This window comes from Microchirus variegatus, assembly GCF_963457635.1.
Source record: "Microchirus variegatus genome assembly, chromosome: 4".
Taxonomy (NCBI): domain Eukaryota; kingdom Metazoa; phylum Chordata; class Actinopteri; order Pleuronectiformes; family Soleidae; genus Microchirus; species Microchirus variegatus.
Window position 1 is genome coordinate 30,240,408 of NC_139805.1, and position 22,656 is coordinate 30,263,063.

Consider the following 22,656-nt stretch of genomic DNA (forward strand, 5'->3'; position numbering starts at 1 on the left):
GAGGAGTAAGAAGTGGATAGTGTCTGTCTGTCTGTCAATCACTGACAGAAAAACAGAGGACCAAATTTATAACAAGGGCCAATTCCAATTCCTATCTTAACCCTCAATCTTAACCCTCAAGCTCAACCCTTAATCTTAACTGGCCCTCAAAACCAAGTGTTGAGGGTTATTTTTTCACTTAGAAATGGGACACCCCTTAAATGCAGATACGTCTTCAGACTGTAGGGGGCAGAATAACGCGAAAGCTGCGTCCAGTCTGTCAACTCCAAAAAAGAAGAAGAAGAACACATTTACGTCACGATTATTTATTACGATCCGTTTGTCAGTCAAGTTATTAGGTTGTCAGTTAGTTATAAGATGATACTCATACAAATACCACAACCACGGACATATTCAGCTGACAGTTACCGCACACCACGGCTTATTGAAAAGTAAACAATAGCAAACGATCGCTTGCCTGCACCGGCCGGCTATTGACAAAAGATCGTAAAATAAAAATAAATGTTACGCAACAATGACGTCAGTAATCCATAATATGGGCCTAAACTAAGATAACACAATGGTTTTCATAATTTTTATATCTCTATTAACAAAGAAAATTCTTAATTTGTAGCGTACTCGTTTCGTTGCTTTCGACGCCATCTTTGTTATGAGAAAACACTCAATGCATTCTGGGTAGCCCTTGCTCCCAAGGGTGGTCTCGGAATATCTCAATATCCTATATATCCTCAACTTAAAAATTAAGTTGAGGCTAACCTCAACTTAATTTTTCTGAGAATCGGGACAGCACTTGCATTAGAGGGAGCGCACATTTTTAAGATTGAGGGTTAAGCAAGGAATTGGAATTCACCAAATCATATTTGAAGTAATTGTATATTTAATTATTACTCCCAATTAGCTTCTTTGCCTGTGCCCCCCAGAGTCTAGGATCGCCTCTGCAGACTCTGCAAACTTTGTAGGCCGCGGACTGTACCAAGGTTTTATAGCACACAGAAAGAGCGCGCGCGCGCTTCTGATGGGTTTAGCTCCGCCTCAGAAGCAACAGGAAGCGACAGTCCTGAGAAGTGAGCAGCAGCAGCAGGGCTGGAGGAGGAGGAGGAATAAAGTCAAGCGAAGGCCTGAGTCTTACTGTTTACTACTGTCTCTTATCTCCACATTAGAAAAAAACAACTGCTAGGACCTGCACCCCGGCGTGAACACGAGAGCCGCCACCAGTGAAGCGTGTGTCCGTGGGAGTGGAGTTATACGTGGCACAGTAAAGAGCATGACCTGCTCATCTGAGAGCTGAAGTAGCTCAGACCTGCTACACTCGGAGGGAACAGGCGAGGTAAGTCCTGCCTCGTACATGAGGCTGACTCATGTGTGTGACTGTGTGAGATACTTTTGATGAATATGTTTTATGGCTCAACATGGAGAAGAACTAAAGTTCGAGGCGGTGATGTGTCTCCTCCTCCGCCGCTGCTCTCTCTCTCTCTCTCAGTGTGTTTCCCTCCGCCACGTCAGTGTACATGTTAGTGAGGAGGGGGAAAAGTCCGTGTGGCCTGTTGCTGCTGCACTTTGTTGTCAGTTTAATGAACACAAGGCTGTGGAGGAGCAGCTGCTGCACCTCCACCTCCTCCTCCACCACCACGTGTCCGGGACATTGATCTTCTTCCCGTCTGTCCTCCTCATCTGCCTCCGCCCACTGGTCCTCAGCGTCCTGTCACACAGATAATTGAATGAAAAGTGCGCCTTGTTTCTCTCATAATCAATAACTGACAGACTCTGCTGAACATCAACAGCTGCTGTTACAGGTTAACGAACCCAGTGTCACTTCATGACAGGGACCTGACATTACAATAATATCACGAATAAAAACACTCTAGAAGTTGATTGTGGTGAAGTTTTTGTTGTTGTTTATTGCTTATAAATTATCTGTATTTCACAGAAGTGATTGGAAAATGCTTGTCAACGCACAGTTCTAGTGCCTTTCCAATTATTCCAATTTCAGGATTTAAAGGTGCATTATGTAATAAATCTAAAGCAACTGGCCATAAAATCCTCCTAATATGTCACAGAGACTCGGGAATAATGTTCATATAACAAACTGAACTCACCAACAACAACAGTACAGCCAGAATATTTGCATTAAAAAAAATCTTTTGCAGACTGCAAATCATATTTTGGCATGTGAAGCCACCTACCACTGTCTACTAATCATTGCAGTCAGTAGAGTCTCAGCGGCCGAGCAACTACAGCTTGCCAGTTACGTCAGAAAACAAAACCTAAAAGACCTTGGTATTTTGAATTTGAATGTAGTAACAGTTTTTGGCCCCATTCTTACATATGGCACCTTTAATGATTTATAAGTATCTTATTTAAAGGGGTGTTGATCACAGGGTACCTCACAATACAACAGGATACATGGTCCACGATATCAATCATATCACAATACAATTCTGTGATAATATATTGCAAGACATTCCTATAGCGATGCATCACGATATCTGTCTAACTGAAGCAAACAAAATGTCTGTGAAAAGTTAAAAGTGCAGGATTTCTCTATTCTACATAGTTTTCACCACCATTATCCCGCTGTCAACTCCCTCTTCTTCATCAAGGTAACTTCTGCCCAAAGTTTCCAAAGCCTCATGAACTGTGCCACGAGGAGACATGAAGTAGTCACGCCGGAGAGTAAAATTTGGCAGGGATTGTTTATTTAAGAGCAGACACACAGGAAGTGGTTTGTTTTATACCAGGACAGACACAACCAACAGCAGCATTAGGGTTAGCAAAGCAAAAAGCAAAACAAAAAAACAACTGGTCATTCATTAGTTCTGTTGTCTAAAGGCTTCTTGGCTCCGCCCATCCTGCACTGCTGCTGTTTACTTAATGCTCCCTCAGTATGGTCTGATAGTTTTGCATGAGTTTTTATGAATCTAAAATAATAAAATATTCTAGTCTTTATTACAATTATGATAATATTGTGAATTTAAGTCCCCAGGATAATCCTGGCAGGACTTTTTCATATTGTCTCATGGCTTCTTCCAATGCGATGATTGTAAAAATACGCTTTAAAAAGCCATAAAATGTCTCTAGAACACTGTCAACAGAATGTTGTTCGCTTCTTTCCAATAATGGACCATTAACTTATTGTGAGTGCTCTTTGAATGGAGAATGTTGTTCCTTCCCAAGTTGTGGTAAAAGCTGCCCCTTTGCTGTGAGGCTGGGAGGAAAGAGAGAAGAGATGTTTTCAGGGTGACCAGTCATGCACGGCCTGACCACTTCCTGCAGCAGCAGAGGACCACAACATGCCTGGTCAGTCACTGTGAGTCAGTGAGGGACTTTGAACAACCTCTCTCTCTACTGGAATACTCTCATTTTCTCATTTTTATTCAGATTGTTGTTAAACTCAGATTTGGCCTAGTTTGAAATCCAGGATATAATCGAGGATATTCATTTTAGAAATATTTGGGCTTAGTTTGTGGTCAATATTGATAACACGATATTGGAAATAATTAATTGTATGTTAAAATATTTCAAACTATAAAGCTTTAATAATATCTGCCTTTTAAACCCCAGTGTGAGCTGAAATAGCATTTAAAGCGGACCTAGGCCGGAAGTTTCAATTAACGCTGTTTTTTAGTGTGTATCTGCGTCATTACCTTGTTTACGTAGCCCTGAAGTTTCTAAACAAACAGTTCAGCCATTGCTGAGAACGATGTGTTTTATTGTAATCTCGGGCTCAGCGAGATCTCTGATCTGGTTACGTAAACAGCGGTTCTCAGGAACAGAAGATCATCCTGCTCCGGGCACTAGTCCGGGCACATCCGGTTGCGTACATTGAACCGCAGAAGAAGAATAACGTTTGTTGTGGAGGTGTTTCACGATCGACAGTGTCTTCTCACTCTGGGTCTGACTCCAGGTCAAAGTCATAAAAGGGACTGCGGCGGGGAGTCGTGATGAAGCTATTTTTAAACATTGTTAAAACAATGTTTTGATAATGAGTAGCAGTGCATCCACCGTTCCAGAGGGGGGAGCTGTGCTTCTGAGAGCGGGTGTGCTGAATATGTCACTTCCGGGTATTGGCCAATCACAAGACAGTTGGGAAGCCTGGGTGAGAGTTGAGTGTGAAATATCGCGGCTGGGGAACAGTGTCAGAAAAGAGGATTTCTATCGGCTCGTTTACAGCAACAAGGAGGTTTTTGACCATAAAAACAAGTTAATGTATGTAAGTAGACCTCCATATATGTGCAACAGGACCACTCTGTGACCTTTAAAGGAAATAAATAAATGGAGCTTTCATCAGTTTGACATTTAGCAGTAAAGGCCTGGATATTTCACAGCTCCCCCTCCTTCCTGTGCGCAACTGTTTCCGTATTTGTCAGAATCTGTTGCCCTTTGTGGCTGTTGCTGCCTCCCACAACAGTTGCCACACAACCTGCAGAAGAATGCTGCTTTCCCACAATGAGATGCTGATGGTGAACGTCTGACAATAGTCGGCGGCTCCACTTTTAAGGGACAGACTAAATCTGGCAAACGTACATAGTATAATTTATGATAAATAGAACTAAAGAGACTGGGGAAATGCAGTTCTGCACCCTGTTATCGCCACTGCTCAGATTATAACACCTGATCACAAAACATGTAATGTTTTCCCCTGTAACTTGTATAATACAGGTCACTCAAATGATAAAAAATAAAATGCTTAACTTTGATTCATACTGCCAGAACTATAAAGAGAAATAAAAGTCAGATATGTCTTTATTCTATGTTGAATGTAAATACTTATTTGCGGTTATAATAGATAGGTTGCCTCTAGATGTTGGAAAGCGCCTTCTGGACGTGTAATATGAAGTTGAATAAAAATGTAACATTTAAGTGTTTTTTAAGTTATATCTTCATTTGTAGGAGTCCCATTTTTCACAGCTCAGTTTTCACATGAATTTGTTGGCAGGAAATTTCATTTTTTTTGTATTCCTTCTCATGAATGCAAGTAGATTCTTGTCAGCAGACGCTGACTCAACAGTCTTTGTATAAGAGCAGGAAATGGGATATGTTCAACATGAAATAACATGACATAACTTCCTTTTTCTAATAGCCGTTTTATTATAATCTTTAATATTTGTGGTTTGGCAGCGTTATTCAAACAGCTCTATACAGGATGTTTGAGCTTTATGCCAGTTAATAAGACTGATGTATTGATGCAACTGATTACACACTAATACACAGTATATAAATGTGTTTGCTGGGTTTTAAATCTTGCTTTAACTCACTAATGTGCTTGTAAATATAATTTAACAAGTCATCTGAATGAAATCAGACCTGGGAGGTATGTTTATCACCACATTCAACAGTGACTCTGCATTTATCTATTTTATCTCACACATTTTGACAGTGTTTATAGCAAAGTCAGAGATTAAAGCTGCAAATACTTCAACAATATTAAAAGCACTGATGGGTTAAGTAAGTGCTACTGATTATTTATGCTGCAGTGGCTGCTGTTAAAGGATGAAATGCATCAAGGAGATGTTGAATATTTGGGTTTGGGGAGTATGAGGGAAAATATGGATTTTTCTGTATCATTTTATGTATCATCATTCTTCCTCCAATAAGATAAACGATACACCAGGGCAAATATTGTATGATATTGTAATTAATAAATTAAGGCGCTCTAAAGTAACTTGGGTGGAAGTTACCTGGCTACATTAATAGATGCTCCATGCTCATTCAATACATGGACTTACTGCACCTTTTTATCTATGCTGTGAGGATGGAGAAATCCTGGACTTTGTAACTTTTTGTTTTCTTCAGTTAGACATATGAATTCTCACTGTATGGTTGTCTTGCAATATATTGATAATCACACGATAGTATTGTGATATTGGTATCGTGGACCATGTATCATGTGTCTTATCTCGTGAGGTACCCTGTGATTCCCACCCCTGTTTCTTCATATCTGATCCAGTGGTTTGGGCCCATATTGGCATCGGCTCATCCCTTTTAAGTGAAATATGGATATCATTTTAAGATTTACAACATTGCAAAAATTGCTCATAAATGATGTAATTTTCCAGTAAGGACTTAGGAAGTGATGCAGAACAGGCTGAACAGGCTGCTCTTCATCTGGATTAAGTGAACCAAACAGGTCTGACAGAAAGAGATCCAAACAAAAGGAAGGAAGGAGATTGATGATTCCTGGCAAGAGACAGAGGACAGTGGAGTTTGTGTAGTGGTCAGAGGAAAGGGAGGAGCTATCTGACAAAAGCTGTGTCAGATGAGTGGCTGAGTATGCTTCTGTGGTGACTGGAAAAAAATCCTTTGTTGGGTATATACCTTTCTGCGTGGAGTTTCTATGCGTCCAAAAACATGCAGTCGGTGTGAATAGTTGTTTGTTTGGTAAGACTTTATATTAAGGAACACATTCACCGTTAACTTGGTGCTTACTAACATATATAAGTAGCATACTAGCCCTTTATTAGTGATTATTAAGCACGTATTAACACCTTATTCTACATAATTTTATTCTACCTGTATTACGACATGAATTAAGATTTTTCCTAAATGAGGTGTAATAAGTGCTTTATATTTATTAATAAAGGCTTAGTATGCTACTAAGTAATTAGTAAGCAACTAGTTAATGGTGAATATGTGTTCCTTATTATAATAATAATAATAATAATAATAATAAAAGCTTATTTGTATAGCATCTTTACAAACAGCAGTTTACATACAAAGTGCTTTTATATACAGATCTAAATACACATATAAACACTATAAAGTAGCAGATAATATAAACTGTTTGTTTATATACTGTATGCTTGCTCTGATGGACTGGCGACCTGTCCAGAGTGTGCCCCACCTTTTGGCTGTGACTGGCTCTGGCTCCCACGACGCTCATCTTTTACCGCTTTATCCTCAACATGAGGGTCACAGGGGTAGCTGTGCCAATCTCATCTGACACAGGGCGATAGGCGGGGTCACGTCCTGGACTGTTTGCCAGTCCATCACAGGGACACACATAGAGAAAAACAACCATCCACTCTCACACGTACACCGATGTCCAATTACGACCCTCATGTGAAGGATAAAGTACGCACAGTCTACACAATGAATGAATGAACGGCACTTGGTTCTTGATTTTGCAGCTCTATGTATTCAACAGCAGCAGCCATAACACTTCTGTTATGGATAAGATTAAATTAAGTTGCATATTTCAGTACTTGGCATCAGCATACCTGGAGGCCACTTTTGAGGCTTCACTTTACTTTAGAGGGCAGTGTAACTAACTATAAAATGCTGTGTGCTCAGTTGAAATCACAGCTGACTTCTGCTTCCAGTACAATCATAATATACTGAATTGTATCTTCTTTTATGTTCCTGTTCATACTGGACATATGAAAAATTAGTAGGGCTGGGGAATATGGCCAAAAAAGGAAGCTCGAAGTATTGCGATAATGTTCAAATCAGTCAATATTAATAAATAAATTCTTGATATTTGATCCCGAATTAACGTTAGTTGTTTTGTTTATACGAAACAGTACTTGTAGAGCTTCTTTAGTTCATGAACAGTTTGCAATAATTATTATTGGCCAGCCCTACAATAAAACTAACATACAGTATAATAATAATAATAATAATAATAAAACTCTGTTGGAAGGTTTTATTTATGTACCCACTCCTGTGATGCTGGAACTGTATTTTTGTCACCTCAAAATGTGCCTGTAGCACAGAAGCAGAGTCAGCTCTTGGCACATGATCCACCGGGTTGTTGAGCTGCATCTCGCTGTAACTCTGCTTCCTCCATTAATAGCTGTGCTGAAAACTAGCAGCCATAGCTATACTGCATGACATTTGTTTTAAGAAATAAAATTGCACAGAGAAATGGCTCTGGTTTTCTATTTTAGAGAGGAGAGAGATTGTTTTAGGGCAGTCCATGGCCAAGTGGAACAGGAATTTGGGTTGTAATCAGGGGGTTGGCGGTAATCGAGTCCCTGCAAGGGTTAGGTTAACCCTGAAGGTACCCAACCCCAATTGTTAATGGCACTCTAAAATGTACGTCCAGTGTAGTGACAGCCCGGATAAAGGGGTAAGGGTTGTGTCAGGAAGGGCATCCGGGATAAAAATATCTGCCAAATCAAATGCTGTATGTCGATCATTCGCTGTAGCGAGTCAACTTTAATGGATTTAAAGTGCATATTATGCAAACTCAACTGTTTAATTGTTGTAATACTGGAATTGTTGTCTCTCAGAGCTCGGCTTTGTCCCTAAAAAATATGAGAGTGCAGACGAGGGCAATAGAGATGAAGTATGCAAATTGTACTATTCTTGGCTCCACAGTGCAGCACAGAGTTCTTCCACCCTCAGAGGATTTATCTGTCCAGTGGATACATTTTATATATGATGGCAATGTGCCTGCTAGAGCCTGCAAATGATCACTTTTCCAAACGCTAACTGCTGTTAGCTGCCGGAGCCTCAGTGACGCTGACATAGTTTCCTGTGTCTCATTTGCATATATAGAGACAGGCACTCAAAACCAAGCATTCTGAACAGGGCTGTTCTGGCAGGGTGACTGGCAGTGCTTCATTCTTAAGGTATTTTGACCAAAGCATGACACAGAAATGTTCATTAGGACACCAGGGAACTAGGTTAACTTGTAGAAATGGGGTTTAATATGTCTACTTTAAACAAAGGATGGAATCAGAAAACAGCCGTAAAAATAGAGTTCCACAGTCAGTCCTCATGATGAGTGGATATGAAAGTGTCTTCTGTCTTCAGCAGACTGCCGGCTGCTTGGCAGCCTGACCAAAAATAGACCTAATACTTGTTCAGAAATGGGTTTTCAAGCACAAGAATGAAGTGTTCATTAATTTTGAATGTGAGCTATTTGGAGAGAAAAGAGACAATGATTTGATCTTCTGCTGCAGAGTGTTCAGCTCAGCCTCAGGTCAGTTCTGTCTTTATAGCAGAGAATCCACCAGTTTGTCTCACAGCCAAGAGTTCGCATCGATTTCATTACAATACCTGCTAAACCAATGACATTTCCACCAGTCTCGAAATCTGCCTCGCATTCATCACTTCTTATCAAATGTTAACATTCTAATGTGCTAAAATTGCAAACGTGGACATCAGTGTCTTTGTATCGTCATTGTGACTGTATTAGCATAAGGTCAAAGCTCTTCTCTGACAAAACACAATGTGCCAGAGCTGCTCGTGTGACATCAGCAGACTCGGGCTGATTATAATGTACAACCTCCAAAGAAATCAATCTTATATTGTATTCAAAACCGTCTGCAAACATAAATCACTGACACAAAAACAACAGATAACCAAAGAGACGTTAACCAAACAAAAGGAAGATAAGGTAAAGGTAACAGGAATGGAAAAAAAAGCTCTGTTATATTAGAAGGTTGTGATTAATGTGAAATCTGTGAGCTTTGGTATTATTCATTTGCCAGATATTTATATGCATCTTGCATTTATGTGTTGATATTTTAATTGACAAATTAAGACACTAATGTAAACGGTCCCTGCCAGTTTCACTCGTTGGGCGTCACTACTTGATAGCTCCTCGTGGCGAGGATGCAATACGATAATCGATACACCAGGGCGGCCCATGACCAAGAGGAATAGGAATTAGACTCGTAATCGGAAGGTTGCTGCTTCAATGGTGGGATGGACGAAGGGCTGAAGTGGGCCCCTGAGCAAGTGCTGTCCACAGCTCCTGGGTCAGGCTTTTGTGTCGGGATCGGTTAAATGCAGAGGACAAATGCACGAACTGGTGTGTGTGCAAAAATGTCTAATTCTAAAATATCTATATATTGGTGGATAATGGTGGAGAAAGCCACGTTAAGAGATGCTCCATCCACGTTCAATATGCACTTTGTTGTCTATGTCGTGAATAAATGTTCAGTCTTGTTTCGCGTATTTTATGACCATGTATCGCGTATCTCATCTTGAGTTACCCTGTGATTCCACCCCTGGTCATTGGCAGAGGCGATGCATCTGTAGAAACATCATCCACATCATATTGTGTTGTGTATAACATCAGGATATAATGTCCCAGTTCATTTACAGTCAAACACCTCATCAAAGCTGAGTGGTGTCAGTGAATTCAGATCATGTCTCGTTGTTTTATATGAATTTCGAGTTTGTGCATGTGCTTTATTATGTGTTGTGTTTCTGTCTGTGTCAGTCTGTTTGAAGGTCACGATGGCCCAAGCCACGGGTATCCAGTATGAGCGTGTGGCAGAGATCGGAGGAGGTGCTTATGGGACAGTTTACAAGGCCCGAGACATGGAGAGTGGGCAGTTTGTTGCTCTGAAAAGTGTGCGTGTCCAGACAGACCAAGATGGCATGCCCACATCCACAGTCAGAGAGGTGGCTCTGCTGAGGAGGCTGGAGCAGTTTGACCACCCAAACGTCGTCAGGTAAGTGTTTTTAGTTTGCGTTGTCTACAGTCCAGTGTGGACTCCTCTCACATTAGTCACTGTGGTCTAAAATATAGTTCAAAAATATCCTCCAAAGATTCTCCCTCTGTTTTGACCCGATAATATCCTACTGTGTTTCATTGTGTGAACGAAGAATGTCCAGGCCCAATTCTCTGGGGCATTAGCTGCAGTACACGTCTGAAAACTGCTTGTGTTTTTTGTACACAGGCTGATGGATGTATGTGCCACAAAGAGATCAGACCAAGAGACAAAAGTCACTCTTGTTTTTGAGCATGTGGATCAAGACCTCAAGACCTATCTCGAGAGAGCTCCAGCTCCTGGATTATCTCCTGACTGCATTAAAGTAAGAAGTATTGTATGAACGGAAAAACAAACGTTATGTAAAGTGTGAAGTATTCTGTCATTGAGGCATAATAACACATTTCTAAGTTAAATCTGTTGAAATGCGTTGTTTTGTGTGTGTTTGTTCAGGACCTGATGAGGCAGTTGCTGTGTGGTCTTGCATTCCTTCACTCTAACCGTGTGATGCACAGAGACCTGAAACCAGAGAATATACTCGTAACCAGTCAGGGCCAGGTGAAGCTGGCTGACTTTGGACTCGCCCGGATCTACAGCTGCCACATGGCTCTCACTCCTGTGGTAAGAATATGAACTCAGCTCCTGTAGTAGTAGTTTTTGTGTTGTGTTTAAATCATTTTCCAAATAACACTCATTATTCAATTCAAAATGCAAAGCAACTTTTATCCATTGAAGATTTGGCTGAGATAACTGTTCTATCACCCTTAATATGCACATGAATACGAGAATGAATTCAGCGATCAATATATGACCATCTGCCGCTTGTGAATACACCACTAACCTGTACAAACCTGTCCTTGAAACCTTTGAAGGTTTTTGAATATCCCACCAAATAGACAAGGTTCATTGAACTTTGTGCAAGAGAAAAGTCAAGTTGATATTTTCAGTAAATGTCTGCCTTGTTTGTTACAACGCCACCTGCTGTTTCATGCCCTGCATTGCTTGATGTACGTAGACTAGACTACCTACTCAGAACAAGTGTGGAGTCGTACTTAATAACGGTGTTATGGACACTGTCTCACTCCGCCATTGATGTGAGATTCCATACAGAACATTGACCGAGTAACGTTAAGCAGAATAGAGCAAATTATGTGACTGACTTTGCCCAAGAACCCAAGGACAATCACTTGTCCATATGCAGAGTGTGCTGCAAATCAACAAATTGGATCCATGGGCAAAGCATCTCTTACAAGATGAACTCCAATTTTTAGCAGCACATTTGGTCCTTGAATTCGAAAGAACTGGTTCTGGTTGATGTTGGGTTGCATCTTGATGTCTTCCAGGTGGTGACACTTTGGTACCGCCCTCCAGAGGTTCTGCTCCAGTCCAGTTATGCCACACCTGTAGATATCTGGAGCACCGGCTGCATCTTTGCTGAGATGTTCCGACGCAAGTGAGTATGCACCGCGACATTGAGATCAACCTTGTTATAGTCAGATGTTGGAGTAGAAAATAAGATGTATTTTTTAAAGCGGACCTAGACCGAAAGTTCCAATTAACGCTGTTTTTTAGTGTGTATCTGCGTCATTACCTTGTTTAAGAAGCCCTGAAGTTTCAAAACAAACAGTTCTGCCACTGCTGAGAACGATGTGTTTTATTGTAATCTCTGGCTCAGCGAGATCTCTTAAAAAACCCGGTCCGGTTACGTAAACACCGGTTCTCCTGAACTGCAGATCGTCCTGCTCCGGGCAATAGTCCGGGCACATCCGGTTGCGTACATTGAACCGCAGAAGAAGAATAACGTCCGTTGTGGAGGTGTTTCACGAGACGACAGTGTCTTCTGACTCTTCAGTCTGAAATATCGCGGCTGGGAAACAACGTCAGAAAAGAGGATTTCTATCGGCTCGTTTACATCAACTAGGAGGTTTTTGAACATAAAAGTTAATGTATGTAAGTAGACCTCCATAACTAACATATATGTGCAACAGGACAACGCTATGTGAGCTTTAATATTAGGTACAGTAGTAATATAGCTCTGCTGAGTTTAGGTTGTGGAGGTTCATATTTAATCTCTAAATGCATCAAATCAGGATTTCAGGATCAAAAAAAGCTAAATAGCAGCAGTTAACTGAAGCTCAAAGTTAAGATTATTCTGTTTAAGTCTTTTTTTGTACTTTACAGTGAGTATTTTGTGATTGGGCTTCCTGAGGAGGAGCTCAGTAATAACACACAGTAGCTCCATCTGCTGGTAGAAAGGACACATTGCATGATGAGTGGTCACAGTGGTCAGTGAAGATGTTGTTGTCTCATGATAATTGCTTTGTTTGCTCAGACCGTTGTTTTGTGGAGATTCAGAAGTGGACCAACTTGGGAAAATCTTTGAGTGAGTGACTAATACTTTATTCACTTTTACCTGACCTGGTGATGTGTTGGTGAATAATGAGTCATACTTAAACATGTTTCACTGGAATAAATCATGTCATTTCAGAGTTATTGGCTTGCCACCTGAGGACGAGTGGCCGACCGATGTTACGCTATCAAGAAAAAACTTCCCCCCTGTCACGCCTCGACCGCTTAAAGAATTTGTTTCTGAGATAAATGAGCAGGGGGCTCAACTATTGATGGTAAGATTGGGTTTTATTTTTTATTTTTTTTGTTAAGAATTAATGAAATCCTGTCTTGTCTTCATGTTTCTTTCAGCTGTGTGCAGAGGTAACATTAGGACAGAACAGACTCTGCACACAAGAATTTACTGGTGTCATTTTGGAAAATGTGACAATATCCAAGTATCCACCAGTTCAAATGGGGACAGATCATGTTTAACAGCATTTTTATTTCATGAAAATAATTATTTCTGTGCTATTTTCCACAGTGCTGATCAAATTAGACAGAATAGCATACCTTTACCACTCACTCACTGTGTAATAAAACATGTTCAGTCATTTCTGGAATTAAATCAGTGAGGCAACATGTTTTTTTTTTTATTGTGCATTATGTAATTTTATAAAAAAAAAAAAAAAAATGTATAATAATCCATCAGGCAGTAGTTTACTGAAATAATTAGGCGTCAAACAAAACAAGTCTTAATGTTCAAATGTAGCTGAGGAGTTGCATTAATTCATTTTTGTGACTGTACATGTCTTTATACTTCTATGTTTCTACCAGTAACTGTGGATTTGTGCCGTTGCCTGGCAACTGGTACAGAAGGATGAGTCTGCCACAAACAAGCAACACATAACGTTTTAATTTAGTAGCTTTAAAGGTGGTTGTAAGTAGGTTTTTTTTTATTACCTTAGACAACCAGGCTGCTTCCTCCTGTCTGCAGTCTGTATTCTAAGATAAGCTGCACTCACTGGCAGGTGTGGCACCTGCTGCAGTTAAGTTACTGTTCCTTTTCCATAATCTCTTAGCAGTCTGGCCGTCTGGCTCCTGTGACCTCTGACTTCCAAAAAGACATTTCCTTTCAGAGAACTGCAGCTCAGTGGATATTTTCCTCTTTTTAAAACCATTCTCTGTTGTGTATGAAAATCCCGTTAGATCAGCAGTTCCTGAAATACTCAGAGTGGCTCGTCTAACACCAACAATCAGTGCTTGAGGTTGTCTGGCACTGTCCTCTATGCAGTACTGGCACTTCTTAATTTGACTATTTTGAGTACCTACACTTTGTGTCCTGGCACTTCTGACGAGAAGCCGGTGCTCCGTTTAGCTCATCTAGCTATCTAATTAATTAGGTTTCACCCATTCTCAGGAGAGTCTTGTGTTTGTTTTTAGTGTCTAGAGTTTTTAGTTTTTATTGTTAAGCAAGAGCAATACCTAACAGGCAGATCATGTACAAGTTGGCAACATGTGAAACACGAGTCCAGTTTTTAGTTCTTTTAATATCAACTAAATATTTAAATAGATGTTGTGAACATCACTAACATCTCTGGGTATCTTTTATTTATAATATTTTTATAATTTAGTGTTTAATGGTTAAGTAATACCTACAGACATGCACGCCTGAGTACTGACACTTATTTTTTTTCCCACCACACGCTGCCAACAACCATACCACGTTCAATGTCGCTCAAATCAATTTTTCTTGAAGTTGAATCATTAGAAGTCTTTAAAAACAAACACAAGGGGAGCGAGAGATTGAAGCTGAGGACATGTACTTCTGAGGAGCGACGAGGAAAATCCCTGAAGTCTAGACACTGGTGATAAAGGTGGTTGATGTGACTGATGATGAAGGATGATGAATCAGTGAGGACTTTGTGGCATAGGTGTGGGACATGTGCGTCACAGCAGAGGGAGAGAAATACACAGAAAGAGACAAAAATAGTCAGATGAGTTGGATGCGTTGTGGTGGAGTACATTTATTTAAAGACATAAATAAAGTGCTTATACCCTGCTGCAGTTTCATATTTGCTGGACAGGCATCAAATAGTGATGGGATTGGCAGTTCATTTGAGTATACTAAATCACTTCATCAGTTCATTAAAATGATTTGTTCAAAAGATTTGTTAGCCGAATCGTTCAGTGCTAAACAGGAGCCCAGTGCCCTGCTATGTGACTCACCTCCCTAAGTGCAGTACATTCGCGCCGCAGGTCATAGAGTGAGTGACAGTGTGGACGAGATTCATGTCCTCAGCCACAGTTCTCCAGCTCTCTGTGTGTCAGAACCACAGCAGCACGGCAGACACAGTTCTTCTTACTAGTCACTCTCTCCCCGCTCGGCGCACGTTGGCTGGTGTCGTTTGCCTAAGATTCACGAGTGAGTGACGGCGTCGATGAACGACTTCGCGAGTGATTCATAGAACGCGGCAGTTCCGCTCCCGGCCGCCACAATCGCTGCTGAGCTCAACTGAACTAAGAAAGGAACGAAACACTAGCATCAAAGCAGCGACCAGAGAGTAAATGATAGTAATTCACAGTGCCACAGATCTAACATCTCGTAATGGTTTCTTCCACAGAACATGCTCACCTTTGACCAGTTCAAGAGGATATCTGCCCTGAATGCACTAGAACATCCATATTTCCAGGATGAGGAGACACTGACTCTGACAAAAAGATGAAGTTACACAGTGAACCGGTGCAGAGAGAGGTAACGGTGTCCCGCGTTCAGACCTGTACGGCCTAAACATCCAGGATTTCAATTTCATGCCTTTTAAGGTTTCAGATCTAGGTTATGCTTTGAGAACTTATTTTGTTACCTCTGCTTCAAAGAAAAAAAAATAGGATTCAAGCCTGAGAAAATGGGATAAAAGCAGAAGAGGAGTGAACTTAAAGATCACCGACTTGTTTTCCAACGTGTAAATGTTGCAGTTAATGATGTTAACATGTCATGTCCTCAAGGACAGTACCAGTGTCTTTCATGTTTGATTCTGTGTCAGTCTCATCGGCAGAGACTCGTGAACACATTCGTCTGCCGCCTCTTCTCAAATGTCGCTTGTGTTACTTTTGTACGGTGTTGTACAGACGGAAGCCGAGAGATGTTGACTTTTCTTGTTACAGGCTGAACAAAGTCTGAAAAGACATGCAGTCATTTGTTGATTCACTGTGTTCCTGCCAGAAATGAATCAGTCTGAAAATTATTATCCATAACTGTATTTAAATCACGAAGAAATGCAAGAAATGGTAATGTAGCGGATCAGAAATACACATGAGGGACTCGTGTGGGACAGAAATACTGGTATTGCTCTTAAATGCTGCGATGAAGTTGTTTACGGTATCGGACATCTGAAAGGTTGGATCTCGTTTTATGTTTTAACATTTTTATTTTGTTGCTCAAATCAACCAGCTCTGTAACTATGGTTAAAAAAATAAATAAATGTTTTAATCACATTCAGACTTAATTTGTGTGGTATTATGCAAATGAATAAATGAGATTTGATGGTGAATGAAATGGACTGAAACATTCTGTAGGAAACACTAAAACTAATGAATACTAACAAATTTGTCTTCATGAGTCTTCAACAACATCAAGAGAATGTTTATCCTTTAAAGCTGTAGTACGTAACTTTTCGACATAAACACATGGCTGTTCGATTCAAACAATTTTCCTATGAGAGCACACAGGAAGTGAATAGTTTATGTCGAGACAGATCTGTAACATTGAACCAGTAAAGCCAGTCCATGACTAAAAACACAAAGGAGCTCTCAGGAAGTGTTTCACAAGTGAATTATGCTGCTTAAAAACCTAGTTGTTCATTTGAGGGGGTAAACGCTTCTTTCCCCCGCCCACCTCAGCGATGCGGTTGTATATACACAAACGCTCCCTCTGTCAGGTCTGATAATAATATTTGAAAGAGTCTGTTTTCAGGTGAAGAACACAGCATACATATACAATTAAATTTCTTTTCAGAAACACCGAAACAAGATCAACAAAAGTTACCCACTGCAGCTTTAAGGTTCTTATTTTTTTTCATTAAAAAATGAAGATAGATTAAGGACAAATATTAGGAATCTAAAATGAATATTCAACCATATTCATCACAGTTACAATTATATTGTCAGTCACAGTTATTTTGACTCAGATGATCCTGGCACAACATTTTTCTTATTGTCCCATGGCTATTGTTGTTGTGCAACAGAGAATAATTAGTAAATTTCCTGTCAGGATTATCCTGATAAAATGATGTGTGTGCCATTGTATAGTTGTGATAATTATAAAAATCATCAAAAGTTACACACTGCAGCTTTAAAGGTGCATTATGTAATAAATCTAAAGCAACTGATCATACAATCCTCCTAATATGTCACAGAGACTCAGGAATAATGTTCATATAACAAACTGAACTCACCAACAACAACAGTACAGCCAAAATATTTGCATTAAAAAAAATCTTTTGCAGACTGCAAATCATGTTTATGTTTATGCGCCACCTACCTCTGTCTACCAATCATTGCAGTTAGTAGAGTCTCAGCTGCCAAGCAACCACGGGTTGCCAGTTACGTCAGAAAACGAAACCTAAAAGACCTCGGTATTTTGAATTTGAATGTAGTAACCGTTTTTGACTCAGTGGTTTTTTGGGTTTGTTGTTTCTCAAAATACTCAAAATATTTAAAATTGCACATCCACAAATATCTGTCCCAGTCCTACACTTCCCACTATGCACCTAACTTGTTTGTACGTTTCCTACAGGGGGAATAGCTGGTATTGTATTGCTTTTACCTCAGAGTTCCTGGCAAATTTTTGGACATCACTCTAAATTGGCGAGGACAACCACCACATGAGTTTTGGGTTTGACTTCCAATCTGTTTACTGTGTATTTTCCAACCTTTCCTATTGGTCTTAACTGTAGCTATCAAATAAAACCTTATGAAACGACTAATGTTTGCATGCTAGATAATGTCGGAGCCATCAGCAGCTTGTTAGGTTGGCTCAACACAAAGACGGGCAACATGAAAGACAGTTGTCTTTGTATTGACTTATCTCTTAACTCTCCTCTCAATCCTCTCATCTGACACTCACTAAGAATGTGTTCATTCATTCATCTTCTACCTCTTTAACCTCCACATAAGGTGTATTTTGCAGATATATTTCTTTACAAAATTTTCTACCCAACAATGACTGCAGTTTAGTAAAACTCCATATAGATTTGCCTTCAGCCTTATTCAATAAATATCAACTGGACACCGTTTCTCTGTTAAACAGTAAAAGAACAAAGGTCTAAAGTATATGCTTTAAAATGCAGTAAAACCTGGCTTTAAAACGTATTCTCACCCCCTGCTGTGGCACACGTCCAAAGACTTAAAACACAATTTGCAAACATGCAGTGCAGGTGCACAACATTCATAGTATGTGATGTAAAATATTGATGTGCTCTTCCTCTATATCTATTTAATTTATAGTGTTTATGTGCTTATCAATTTGATTTTTAATTATTTATTCGATTTTGATGATGAGTAGAAGAGCACAGAGAGAAATACTTTTTTTCCCCTAATTCTCCAGTAATGCACCAAATTATCCAAACACTTGAGTCTCATCGGCGTCTTCCTTGTTTCCCTCGATCTCATCAGACGTTAATTATTTCAGCATCTATTTAACCTTGAGATATTTGACTAGATATGATCCTCTGGCTTATCTCTTTTTTTCTATTGTGTTTTGTCTTTTTTGCTTAAATACAAATGCCAGCATCTTTCTTGCCTGTGCATCCTCACTTTATCTCCCTCAGTCTGTGAGGAAGGGAGACAAATCAGAAGCTGCCCATAAATTGCTTTTGAAAAGGAGAGAGAGAGAGAGAGAGAGAGAGAGAGAGAGAGAGAGAGAGAGAGAGCGCAGGAGACAGAGCAGATGCATTGGCAGAAGCAGAGCTGAGGGTGTTTTTTTTTTCCTTCTGCTCCCTCTTGTCCCTTTTGTTGTGTCGGCACAAATAAAAATCGGATGAACGTGAGCCAGGACCGCCAGCACCACCTCCACCTTACTGCAAGCATCTCATAGCCAGCCTGTTTGCCAGAGCTGGATCCCAGTGTAGAGCTGATAGTGCAGCAGGCGATCAGTAGGCTATCGGGGGTCTGTAAAGGCTCCCTGGCTGCAAAAAGAAGAAGAGGAGGAGGGGCTGTGGTGAGCTGGTGGGCTTCCTCTGCCTCACAGACACATTTTATTGACTTGCTAATTGGATGAGGCACTCGGAGGAGAGGATGCATTGACCGAGAGGAGCTGCTCTCCAGAGGAGGGATACAGGCAGAGTGAACCGTTGCTCAGGTTGTCTAAAACCAGCTACTTCATCCGTCCCTCTTTTTTTTTTCCTTTTTTTTGTGGGAAAAGAAAATCCGGAGGCATAACAACAGATGATTTTCCTCATCGCCCATTGACCCTCACACCGTGCTTTAATTTTATTCATGACATTGTCGAATGGAAGCTCCAGCTGCCAGACGCTCCATGACAAGTGAATGATATCCATTTTGATGCTTTCTCACCCTCCTCTCCCTCTCACCTGTTTTTTCCCCTCGGACTCATCAAATGGAGCTCTTTTCCTGTCAGCCTCGTTTGATGTGTCACTTGATATAAACGGCGATCTGATGGCAAGATAAATTCTCCATCAAACAACGTTGTACGCGGAGCAGTGCAATGGATTTTCTTCAGGAGTAATGAAGGTAATGAAGCCACGACACATACTGTAGTGAGGTGGCGTTATCCAGCCTGTATTTGTTATCCAGTCAGTCCTAGTCAAGAATTGTACGAACCAAATGAATTGACTGTCGCATAATGCCAAGCTGAAGCTATCGACACTGCTGAATGAAACATATTGCATGTGTGTGTGGTCAGATTTGCAGAGAAATGTGTTTTGTTTTTTTAAAGAAAAGAAGACTCAGGCAGTGATTATGAATGAATCCGTGGGAGAGACCAGTAGTAGCAGTGTGCATTGAAGAGGAGTAATGGAGGCATTTAAAAACACAGTCTAGACCTGTTCCACCACTGGGTCAGCCTTTTAAATTTGTTCTGGAAATTAGGAATTCCTCTTTTTGCGCTGTTTTCTCTTTATTAAAGAGTTAGCAGGATTCCTGGGATTCAGACATCATCAGTAACACAAGCTTTGGTCCAGTGTCCATGTTTGATCTTTTATCTTTCTCTCTCCCCTGCTTCAGTCGTCCCCTGGTTGCCATGACTGAGGTGTGCAGGTCTGGTGAGGTCTGAGAGCAGGTGCCACTGTGCCCAGGTCTGCTGTGCCTAATGGACAAAGCAGGGAACCCACAGAAACGTACCACCTACCTCATTTCCCTCACTCTGGTGAAGGTTGAGGCTGTGCCAGAGGATGAAGCAGGGAACCAGAGGGAGGCTCTTCCACAGGGGGAAGGGAGCCCTAAGAAGGAGGAGGAGGAGGAGGAGGGTGTGAGCTATGGCCCTGAAAAGCAGGAAGGACTTGTATACGAGGACGTGGTGGGAAAGGGAAACACACAGGTGGATGAAGAAGAAGAAGAAAAAGTAGAAGAAGAAGCAGAGGAGGTGCAGGTTAAGTATGGCACCCCCACTGAGAGCAGAGGCAAACCTGAGAAGTGGGACACTCATGGACCCCAGAGAGACTTTCCTGGTAAAAGCAAAGACACTTCACTTGTTCACCAGGCACCCGTCAGGCAAATGGTCAAAGTGTACGGAGGAACGACCTCTGAGGTACATGTGCGCAGAGAGGGACCTCGCTCAGAGGCTCTGCGCCCTAAGACGGAGCTCTACCGTGAGCCACCCGTGCTCTTCTTAAAGGGTGAAAATGGAGCAGACTTGAACAGTCGCTCACGTTGCAGCCTCCCTTTCTCCATCCCGCCACAGGTCAGCCAGCGTCCAGAAGTGCTGATGAGGTCACATGTAGGAGGTAATTCTGCAGGCTGGAGGGACCTCAGAGATGCCAATACCAGCCTGTATCACTCTGCTAAGACCTTGGACCGCAGAGACAACCGGGACCATTCCACATTAATGGCAGCTACAACTCTGGGGCCTTATAGGGCGTCGTGGGCTGACAGCGACGGCAGGGGCACGCTCATTCGCCCTGGACCTTCCATCAGTGGAGGATTTTCAGGCGTAATGACACGGGACAGTCCACAGGGTGAGAGATATAAGGCCATTTCTGTTTCGCTGCCCACACCTCCTGTGACTGATATGTCCAGGCCTCCAAGAAAAGGAACAAGTCGTACTCTGGACAACAGCGACCTCCACTCCCTCTCTGACGACCCGAGGAAGGGGAAAGAGGGTCAGGGAGGAACAGTCCAGCGAGCGCCACCTCGTGACCGCAAGATGCTCAAGTTCATCAGTGGGATTTTTACCAAAACTACACCTGTGCCACCCTCCGTCAACACGCCACCTCCACTCTATCCAGCTGTGGAGAGAGGCTCAAGTGAAGAGGAAGGTAAGTTTATCTCATGTACGCAACACAGACTGTATATAAAAAATGGTTTGATGGTTGAGGACAAACCTGAAGTAAGAATCTTCTGAATTGCCACCAGGGGAGGCGACTCCACTGGTTGCAAGAAGAAGTCCATTTGATTGGAGGTCTATGGAAAAATGAGCTGGTTTCCTGAGGAGTTAATGGTCTCAATCACTAGTTTCAGCTCTTCTTCAACAGCACATGATGTCAGTTAATTTAGAGGAAACTCAACGATAAAGTACAGCACATATGAGTGGACAGCAGTGTGAATGGTGGCTAGCATCGTCCAGTAGAGGTGCCTGGTTGCAGGTGATGTTGGTGAACTTCCTTCTATCCATTGTTTACCACTTTATCCTCCACATGAGGGTCGTGGGGCTGCTGGTGCCAATCCCAACTGACATAGGGTGTAAGGTGGGCTACACCCTGGACAGGTTGTCAGTCCATTGCAGGGCCAACATGTAGACAGACATGAAACAAACAGCTAGAGCTGAAACGGTTAATCGATTATTAATCAACTACTAAATGAATCATAAACTATTTTGATAATCGATTTATCAAGTTGAAGCTGTTTTCATGATTAAAACAAGAGTTCTGATTGTTTTAGCTTCTTAGATGTGAATATTTAACTTTATATATAACTTTGTTTCTTTGCTCCATATAACAAATAAACCATTACTTTTGGTTTGTGGACAAATCAAGACATTTGATAACATCATAATTTCCAGGTTTGACAAACGTTTTTTCAACGTTTTTTAACATTTTATGGACCAAAGAGTGGAAACAGGAGAACCTGGAGAAACCCCACTCACACACAGGGAGAATAATGCAAACTCCACCAGAGAACCAGCACCCTTCCTACTGTGTGTCATGCTGGTGAACTTCCGGTTGCAAAAGCAGTGCTGACTAAATCACTTCAAATTCAGATTCTTGTGTGACCCCTTGGTTACCACACCTACACGCTCAACTTTTCACGTAAAACCAACAAAGTTGTAAACCTCTATTTCTGTTCATCTACAGAGGTAGTGGTTCTGCCATTTGAGTTTCATTCTTGTCAAGTGCAATGCTGAAGAAAATAGAGAGGAAACGGCCCGTTTACGAACCAGCAGACCACACAACACTGTAGAAGAGTTGCAGAACTATGAGAAGTAGAGAAGTAGATGACGGTTGCAGAAAAACACTGTCACCATCTGTTGTTTGGGTTCATCCATCATTACTCACTTGGGTTGAAGTGAAGCGAGTCAGAAGACCACTTTGTTTAATGTAATTAAACAGGATCACATATTTATTACCATTTATATTGCCCTCTCTGGACTCTTGAGGACCTGAACCTACTTAGTCCCAGTAATGCTTTAATGCTCTTGTGATTCATT

At 41.2% G+C, this 22,656-nt stretch overlaps 2 protein-coding genes across 2 annotated transcripts in view; both read left to right on the top strand.

The window, feature by feature from the left end:
* Positions 1 to 1,110: 1,110 nt before the first annotated feature.
* Positions 1,111 to 15,502, top strand: cdk4 (cyclin dependent kinase 4; the record flags this gene model as incomplete). Its single annotated transcript, XM_083888294.1, has 8 exons — positions 1,111 to 1,327; positions 10,175 to 10,409; positions 10,638 to 10,773; positions 10,902 to 11,069; positions 11,792 to 11,901; positions 12,781 to 12,831; positions 12,937 to 13,072; positions 15,401 to 15,502. Exons 2-8 carry the CDS (start codon positions 10,192 to 10,194, stop codon positions 15,500 to 15,502), a joined length of 921 nt encoding a protein of 306 aa, XP_083744420.1. The 5' UTR covers positions 1,111 to 1,327; positions 10,175 to 10,191.
* Positions 15,503 to 20,103: 4,601 nt separating this feature from the next.
* The window catches only part of LOC310926483 (arf-GAP with GTPase, ANK repeat and PH domain-containing protein 1-like), a gene marked incomplete at both ends in the record, with an annotated part of 29,389 nt that continues 26,836 nt past the window's right edge, over positions 20,104 to 22,656 (top strand). Inside the window, one exon of the mRNA XM_083888625.1 lies at positions 20,104 to 21,268. Within this exon, the coding sequence (XP_083744751.1) occupies positions 20,104 to 21,268 (1,165 nt within the window). The remainder of the gene's footprint in view (positions 21,269 to 22,656) is intronic.